General features: G+C 35.3%; 1 protein-coding gene across 6 annotated transcripts; it reads left to right on the top strand.

The window, feature by feature from the left end:
- Nucleotides 1-921: 921 nt before the first annotated feature.
- On the top strand, nt 922-7,529 carry LOC103713012 (pectin acetylesterase 8-like). 6 transcript variants are annotated; one of them, XM_008799765.5, is made up of 13 exons: nt 922-1,233; nt 2,407-2,534; nt 2,699-2,781; nt 3,396-3,522; nt 4,671-4,750; nt 4,882-4,968; nt 5,043-5,167; nt 5,299-5,359; nt 5,626-5,679; nt 5,792-5,869; nt 6,298-6,403; nt 6,777-6,916; nt 7,290-7,529. In XM_008799765.5, the coding sequence occupies exons 2-13, from the start codon at nt 2,408-2,410 to the stop codon at nt 7,395-7,397; spliced, it is 1,176 nt and encodes a 391-aa protein (XP_008797987.2). In that variant the 5' UTR covers nt 922-1,233; nt 2,407; the 3' UTR covers nt 7,398-7,529. The 6 variants fall into 6 exon arrangements, with proteins under 6 accessions (XP_008797987.2, XP_088579213.1, XP_088579210.1 ...); XM_088723087.1 differs by having other exon boundaries at nt 994-1,233; nt 3,220-3,522; XM_088723084.1 differs by having other exon boundaries at nt 1,227-1,368.
- The last annotated feature ends 1,744 nt before the right edge of the window (nt 7,530-9,273 follow it).

Genomic DNA, 9,273 nt, shown 5'->3' with positions numbered 1-9,273 from the left:
ATCGCTAATCAAGAGGAATGGCAGTTTGATGTTGCTATCCCAATGCAAAGGAGATGAGCAATGATTGGAGTCCATTTCCTTCTCACCATAGGACGACAGCCTACCAACCAGATTAAAGATAAAGAGTAGCTCAACCAGTGGACATAAGCTTGAAGTCTGTAGGTTATTCCCAAGTCTTCATTGTATGACAGGAGAGAGACAACTAAGGTGTTTCTCAAGGTTTTTTCTGTGTAGCTAGTAACGGGAGCTAAATCAGATCTAGTATATATTTATATATATATATTCATATTTGTTTTATTTAATAAATATAAATACGAATATGAATATTAATCAGATGTACAAATTAATATTCATATTTATTTTAAATAGATATGGATACAAATCAGATACTAAAAATATAAATATAAATTAAATAATTAAATTTTATGATTATAGAATAAAAAATATTACTAAGCAAATGATAAAGTAAGTTAATAGTATGCTAATATAGATATTTATTTTTTAAAAATTTTAAGGTACTATATAAAATTAAATAACGTTATAATTGGAATTAGATATTCATATACAGATTGGACGGCTGCCTATTTAAATATTTAGATTTTTTTTTAACGGATATAAATACAGATATAAATATTAGTCAGATATTTAAATTTTCATTTATATGTTAATAAATTTAAATAATATATATATATATTAATTTATTTTTATCCTTACTGGGAATAATAAATAGGACAAGATCAGAGCTGCATGCACGTGAACAATAGATAGGGCAAGATTAATAAACCACCAGCTGGAAACCGGTTTCTGGTCCGCGTACCGACGGGGATGCTCCACCCGACATTTGGCGCCATTCCGGATGAGCCGCCGACAAGAACACACTGTCAATAGATTACGTTAGATTGCAGCTGGACGGCGTAAAATACTCGACACGCGCTCGAACCAGCCCACATTTAATGGCGCCGAATCCAACACTGCTGTTCTGGCCGGACCTCATCAGCCCGAGATCCGTTTGGCAAAATCTAAACCGCAGTTACAGTGGGCCTCGTCCCGAAGATGGTCGTGGTATAGCCCCTGAAGCAACGAGGAAAGGAATCGCCTCTCCCTCTCTTGGTCTCTCTTCACGTGAAAGCCCTTAGAGAGAGAGAGATGGCTCTGTGGTAACTTGCGGTGGTATAAATATATGTAGAAAGAGATCTTAAATGGTGGAGTTTGGGCCATCTCCAGATATTTCAGGTGAGCTGTATGCATTTCATTTGGTTTGAAGTTTCTCTATTCTTGGTCTTGGAGTTGGAGAGGCTGTGCATTTGTTTTATATATCTCTGCAAAAATACCGTGCTCCTCTGAACAGTTCCCAGTAGACTAAGTGAGGTGTTATTGATGTGATTTGCTTTTTATTTTTCCTTTCTTCTTTGCTCCCGTCATGGAGTCTTGTTTTTGTTTTTATTTTTTTTAGCTGAAAATTCTTTTTTTTCTGAAATTTTTAGTGGTGGTTTGGTAGATGCAGGGGAAGGCAGTGGATTCCTGAATAAAAATATAAGAACTGGATCTTTTTTTAATTAGTTCAGGTGAAGGGTATCTGGGAAATAGTTGAGTGGGCATCACTGTCTTCTGGAATCTTAAAAAGTGGATAGCATCAGCTTTTGAAAGGAATAAAAGGGAAGTTTTGGTTATCGGGTTTGGAATCTGGATTTCCAGGCTGTGAAATATTGCAGTTTTCTTTTCGAACTTTTCAATATAATCAACAACATGAGAAGCTCATAACTGCTGTCGCCAATTCTGTGCTCATATTGGATCCTATTGAAATTTTCTGTTAATCAGCATTTATCAATAAGTTATAGTCCATACTTGTTCCTTCATATATATAAACGTTGTTATCGTTGTCTGCTTAAAATTCTGCATGTCAAACTGCTATATTGATGTTATAGTAAAGAAAATTAGGTTTTGTTTGCCTTAATAGGATGATGAGAGCTCACTTGATCAAATCAGGAATAAAGGAAACAAATTTGTTGCCAAGACTTCTCCAGCTCCTCCTCCAGATGTTAAGAAATTGATGTTTATTGATCCAATAAACGTTTGTTCATCATTTAGTAAAGAAACAGAAAAAAAAGGAAAAAGTACTTATAGAGTTATAGTTAGTGCTAATTGTTAGCCAGTTGCCGATCATATATTCAAAACCTAATCATCCACCAATATTTACTTAGGCATAAAGGAATTTGCTTTATTAATTTTAAATTTTGGAACCATTAACATTGGACAGATTCTTGACGCACTCTTCGAGTTTTTCTTACGAAAGGCTGAAAATTCCAGGGAGCCTCATGGCTGCGGCTATTATTAACAGATGTGTTGTTTATAGTAGTGATGCTATGGTGCTTGCTCTGTTTTAATGTGCTCACATTGATCCTGCAGAATGATTGGTGGTAAACCAGGAGCATGGATTTATCTTTTAATCTTACTAAATCTACTAATCTCGCTGAAAGTGGAAGGTTTCGATGTTCCTCTCACTCTTGTGCAAGCTGCTGTGGCCAAAGGAGCAGGTCGGATAATTTTATCATTACCACCTGCAATGTTGCTCTCACTTTATCAGACTAACATGATTTCTTTTTACTAGGACTTTCTGTTTGTTCAGAAACTACACCCCGTTTCCTCTTCTTGAATCTAACCATGTCTTTGGCTCTATGGTTTCTGAATTAATATGCAGTCTGTTTGGATGGAAGTCCCCCAGGTTATCATTTTGCACCGGGTTTTGGCCCAGGGGTGAACAACTGGTTGGTTCACATGGAGGTCGGTTAGATCTTCTTGCTGTTGTTGGAATATTAGAACTAAAATACTTTCTTCTTTCTTTTTTTTAATTGAGCAAAAAAAATGGAAGATCCACCCAGTTTCATTTCATAAGGACGAGAAACAATATGCTTTCTTCTGTTAATCCATTGGTATGGAGTCTCAGATTCAATCTTCTGTGATGCTCATATTCAAGTGACGATAGGTTCTTATATTTTGACTGAATCGGTATCTTTGGTTGCTGAGTCTGAGGTATAAAGAGATCCAACATTGGCATATATCACCATTGCCAGTCCAGAAATGATTGTTGTAGATGAGCTGAAGATCCACAAGGAATGCAACAACTTCAAGAATCGTTCATGGATATTCTACATAGTTTTTAATGTCTAGGATATAGATACTTATTGCAACACAAATAATCTACCATGATACTTGTTGCAGAGTGCAGAGGAACGAGAAATATACAACCCTCGTGATGAGTTGCTAAAAGTCAAAGACGAATTCTTTGCCAGCAAAGGAAAAATTTAAGTTTGTTGGATGTCGCAAGTTCCCCGGGGTTCCACCTTTTATTAGATGGACTCATGTCTTTTTTTTCTTTTTTAACTGATCTTTCTCAGGGAGGAGGATGGTGCAGTAATGTTGAAGAGTGTAAAGAACGCACAGGGAACTTCAGAGGCTCCTCTAAGTATATGAAGCAGCTTTCCTTCTCTGGAATTTTAGGCAACCAGCAAAATTTAAATCCTGGTATAGCATTCAACAATTATCTCCTTTGATGGATATTGTCAATACCACTAGTGAATGAAATTAATCTGAATTTTATGTTGCAGTTGGGTATAATGAGTATATGAAGGTTTTCTAGAGATTTATTCTTTTAATGAATGCAAAAAAAAAAGATGGAAAAGGAGAGCTTTTAATAAATTCTCTAGGCCTTGTATAAATAAGCGGCTGAATTCTCCCATTATTCCAGATGTTTCTTCCAAATGACCCTTTTGCAACCCAGTTTGAACCGGAGGCAAAAGGAACATCTAAAACATTGCGAAATAATCAACTTCATACCAACTTACCTGACCAAACCTAGATGAAGCTATGCTGTCATGAAGGCTGGATAAGTGTACTTCAGGTTTTCTTAGGTCAGGGATAGCTGATTCTCGGCTAAGCCGCATTATCCAATTTCCAATATCCCGCAGCTGAATGAAGTTAGGTGAACTAATTTCCAAGGTCTAGAGAATCCTGAATGATGAAAAAAAAAAAATAAAGCATAAATCTTTTTATGGGCTTCTGGATGAATCGACTGGCAAGATAGGAAAGTTGCATGCAAATCATGTGAATTAATGAAAACTACCCATTAAAAACATACTCCGTTTATTTCATATGCAAAAAATCCATGAGACAACAAAACCAAGGAATGTTTCTCTCAGGTATATCCGGTATGTCACTTTATACAAAGAAGGGCCTTACATTGCTTAATGGAAACTAGGGGCTCCATGGTTTAGTACTATGAGTCTATCATCTCCTCACACATATGGTGGGATGGCTTGTTCTGCAAGAAGTACAATTGTTTTTGAAAAGTCCTGGTTATGTATGTAGTTTCAACCACTTCATTAATAGTATTATTTGCTCTTTGGACTCCAAATGCAAGTCCTTGCTAGAGGACAACTAATTATTCTTCTTAACTATTAACCTTTGCCCTCCAAAGGGCTAGTTTGTTACTGTAGTCACCTGCCATTTGTAAATGGTTCTCTTTGATATATCACAACTAAGTGATCACATATTTACCTATATTTTATAAAATTGGTCACTGAGATTAAGTTTTACATTCATTTTTAGCAATCCACTGTTGCTGCATTTAATTAATTTCCTTGCATTTTTAATGTTTCTGGGGATACATGTAGACTTCTATAACTGGAACAAGGTAAAGATTCGATACTGTGACGGTTCATCATTTACCGGTGATATAGAGGCAGTAAATCCTGTAAGTCTGTTCTGCATTGCATTTATGCAAAATGTGCTATACTTGCTATTTGGTTAATATATTTTTCTCTTTTATTTACAAATCGGGAATTTGTGAATATAATGTTGGACTTTATGTCATCATCTAATTAGGCAACAAATCTTCACTTTAGAGGAGCTAGGGTTTGGCGTGCTATTATGGACGAACTATTGGCAAAGGGGATGAACAAAGCACAAAATGTGGGTTCCTGTAAAGTAGCCAAATGTTTTATTTGTATTATATGGTGTCCTCATAGTATGAAGAATGGTTGCAGGCTCTTCTTTCTGGCTGTTCAGCTGGTGGTTTGGCATCCATACTACACTGTGACAGCTTTCATGATCTTCTACCAGCTGGTGCAAGAGTTAAATGCTTCTCAGATGCTGGTTATTTTATCGATGCGTACGCTCATATTCTGTGCTTCCATGTTAGAATTTGCTCATTATACCAGAGAACTACTCCCGGTTATCGAACTTTGCTAATAAAAAAAAAAAAAAATCCTAGCATGACATTCTTTGGCAATATTATGACAGGAAGGATGTTTCTGGAAAAGAGACAATCAAAGACTTCTATAATCAAGTTGTGACCACCCATGTAAGTTTACTTAGTTCTTTTTTATTGACTATATATAAACCCAACTATTGTATTCATGGTACTGTTTGGGTCAGTGACAAGCCCCTGCCCATGAGATGGTTTTAGAAGGAAATAGAAGATTCTAACTCGAGATAAACTTATGACCTGTGTAATTACTTCTTAAATAATAATATCATTTCTGACATGCTTAAAATTATGTAATATCATCTAGTCTTAATAGTAATATTTAATAATGCATGCTAAGTTGGAACTTGTATTTCTTCTAGGGATCAGCAAAGAATTTGCCGTCCTCATGCACTTCAAGGTTTCCGCCAAGCCTGGTAAGTAATATTTTTCTCAATTGTGGTATTAAGGCATTACCAGAAAAAAAAAATTGTGGTATTATGAACCTTAGAATACCATCCTACCAACATGGTTTAAATGTATATGCAGTGCTTTTTCCCACAGTATGTGGTGCAGAATATGCGCACGCCACTTTTCATATTAAATGCAGCATATGATGCATGGCAGGTAACAATTTCCTCAAATATATTTTGCTGCTTTTGACTTATCACGCTTAATGAACCCAAAGAGTTTTTCTGCTGAATTATTTTTGAAACAATAGCCGCAATATCTTTCTTCAGCTAACTAAATATTCTTATCAAGCCCCTGTAAATGAGGTTATATTCTATACTTCAAGCCCCTGTTATACCATGGTTTTCCTTTAATGCACAAGATATAGTAAAAGATCTTTGCTTTAGTATATCACATATGCTCTTTTAATATTCCAAGATGATGACGCACCGACTTTTACCATGGAAGAACAGACTTGAACCTTTCTGCAGTTCTTAGAAACGTCTTATATGCTGAATGAACCTTTTTTGACCAAAGATATACTGAAAGATCATTGCTTGTTTCACAAAACATCTGAGCAGTGAATAAATTGTCTCAAATTGCAGATCAAGAACATTTTTGCACCAAGTCCTTCTGATCCCCGTAAAATTTGGAGTGAATGCAAGCTTGATATAAAGAAGTGTTCTTCAAGCCAACTTCAGGCCCTGCAAGGTCAGCACTTTTAAGTTGATACCGATCACTGAAAGTTTCTTTTGTATGGCAAGTCGCCGGTCTGGCTTGGATTTTCAGAGTTTCCAACACTGAAATTCTATAAACAGAAATTCTATTAGCAAGTCATGCGTTCATTATTATTTAAAACAGATATTGTATCAAGATCCATATATAGTATGCCCAATTACAAATTCTTCCTTATTGCCTAGTTATGACTTAGAAGCAGCAACATGTACATCATCATTTAATAATTGGGAGTCATGAATTATTACAGGTTTAATTTAATTGGAGATTATGGTTTCTCCAGGTCAGTTGAACAGTTCTGTTGTGTTTGAAGAATATGAGATTAACATATTTTTTGATGTTATGACAGGTTTCAGATCAGAGTTTCTACGTGCACTGCCCAGGAATTCTCCATCAGTAGGCATGTTTATAGACTCATGTTATTCCCACTGCCAATCAGGGGCTCAGGAAACATGGTTAAGCAGTAATTCTCCTGCTATAGATAGGATGGTAAGCTATACCATCTCCCACTTAATTCCAAATATACAGAGGTGGCAGTTTTCATGTGTCGATCACTAATTTCTTTTTTTCTTGAGGAATTCTGTATTCTGTCATAACTTCTGCGCCCGAAATGGGATGATTAGAATTATAATGCAGTTGCAGGCTACTGATGCATTTATTTATTTTCTTTGTAACTTTTCACTCTTGTTATAGATGTATTATATTGTTGCATGTTGTAGGCTGTTATGTTGCCTTCGAACCGAGGATTTTGTATCTAAATGGAGATTACTTAATATTATGCTTACAAAATGGAATTTATGATTATTCCCAGTATATATCTTTTATAGTCTGTCTTATCTTCTTATTTTTCTCTTTTTTGCAGTCAATTGCAAAAGCAGTTGGAGACTGGTTTTATGGCCGGAGTGCCGTTCAGAAGATCGACTGCCCCTATCCATGCAACCCGACATGTCACAACCGTGAAATTGATTAATATCAGCCACCTTGGATCCAAAAAATAAGAATTGAACAAGTGCATCAAACTTATGCTAGCCTGTCACTGATGTTGTTCGCCATTCATGCAAACCATGCCTAAGAAATAAAATCAAGTGTCACCATTTTTATACTCTTTGCGAGCATCTCTTTGATCTTTTGTTAGCTGAAAATGCGTAGTTTGATTAAACTGATCGGCCTGTTTTACTTTTATATGTAGAGTCGAGAAAAGAGAAAAATTTCTAATATCACCATCTCTTAGAAAGATGGAATTTCAGTTTTTAAAAAAATATGGAATTAGCACGTTATGTAATGGGTTGGCATCGCTATATTCAATAAATTGCCCCGCAGCATTGATGAAGACACTGAACTTCTACCTCACAAATTGACCAAAACCTTCCTTGAATTTAATTATTTAGTTATTTTTCACAAGGATCAACAAGAATTGACTCTACTTTGATTGATTGTTGTTGTTCCATTCAACAACTTAAAAATCTATTATATATTACTGACCTTTTTCCTATCATTTGTGAGAGAAAGAGAGTTAGTTCCTCTTGCACTAGAGTTACGTACATATGTATAGACTCAAATATTTGAACTCAGAAATTCTGGTTGTTAAATAGGTAGATATTTATCTTTTTCCCTGTTACTATAAATTTTTAAGATCAACTGATAACACGATTTTAAAGTTCAGGTTTACTAGATTCATGCGTTTTGATTCACCTCCACGCTAATTATTTATTTAATTTCTCAGATATCATCTTGTTCTTGCTTTAGTTTGGGGCAGACTTTTCGCATGATATCTAATTTTGATCCATTTTGTATGTATAAAAGAGTAGTGGAGATGACTAGTATCTACATATTTGAGCATCGAAGTCTTCTTTTTCCCTTTTGGTTTATTCTTTTTTCCCTCTTTGAGCGTTAAGTTTGCTTTTGCTTCCCTCCAACCTTTTTTTTTAATCAATGAAATAAGTTATGGCTTGCCATCATTTTGCTCAAAAAAACAAAAACTTTTCATATACTAATCGAAAAAGTTGAAATTCATTATAAAATTTTTTTAAAAAAATGTAGACACTCCATTCCTATCTTACCTTAGTTTCCTCCATGCTGATATGATGCCAATATGCACATCATTGTCCAACTTCTTTGTGTCACATGAACACAAAGAATTGAGCTATTGAGCTTAGACAACAAAGCCATTAATTTTAATGAACTAAATCCCATTAGTATCCATCTTCAAGTATTCCTAAATTACAAAAAGGACAGATTAATTTTATATATTTAATATAACTATCAAGAGATTTTATTAGTAAGCTAGCTATCATCTAGAAAACTGATCTATGGATGACCTCTTGTTTTTGTTTTTTTTTTTTTTGGCTACAGCCTTATCCTGTTAGAGAGTATAAGAGGAGAGAAACTGGACAGGAACAATCAAGGAACAGTTGATACAAGCTGGAAAGCATATATGTATGTATGTATGTATTATTGAACACAAAAGGACAAGTAACACTCACTGAGTTTGGTGGGGGGGTCTGCACGAAGGTTAAAGCAATACCGGGCCCTTAGTGATCTTCTAGGGCTCGTTTGGTTTGCGGGAAAAGAATGAGGAAAAGTGTGGTCAACGGGAAAGTAATGAAATGCCTCTTGTTTGGTTGGAGTTTTCAAAGGAGAGAGAAGGGAAAGTTGTATTCCCATGGGAATGTGATTCCCACATTTCATGGGAAAGTCTTTCCCATGAGAAACATGGGAAAGTTACTTTCCCATGAGGCGGGAATCGCTCCATTTTTACTTTTTTCCAAAAAGTCCCTTCAGCATTAAAGAAGCATTAAAGAGGCATTAAAAACCTAAATTTTATTAAGGGCATAATAGGAATTATA

Source organism: Phoenix dactylifera, chromosome 6, assembly GCF_051530095.1.
Source record: "Phoenix dactylifera cultivar Ajwa chromosome 6, Ajwa_hap1_PhDact_Kaust_v1.1, whole genome shotgun sequence".
NCBI lineage: Eukaryota > Viridiplantae > Streptophyta > Magnoliopsida > Arecales > Arecaceae > Phoenix > Phoenix dactylifera.
The sequence above is the reverse complement of the archived record's forward strand: the minus strand, read 5'-3'. Positions and strand labels throughout refer to the sequence as shown.

Bases quoted from the DNA above. Each gene is read 5' to 3' on its own strand.
- LOC103713012 (XM_008799765.5), top strand. From the start codon at position 2,408: ATGATTGGTGGTAAACCAGGAGCATGGATTTATCTTTTAATCTTACTA. The intron at 3,523-4,670 runs GTATAGCATTCA...GGATACATGTAG, and splicing joins CCAGCAAAATTTAAATCCTG to ACTTCTATAACTGGAACAAG. The intron at 4,969-5,042 runs GTGGGTTCCTGT...GAATGGTTGCAG, and splicing joins GGATGAACAAAGCACAAAAT to GCTCTTCTTTCTGGCTGTTC.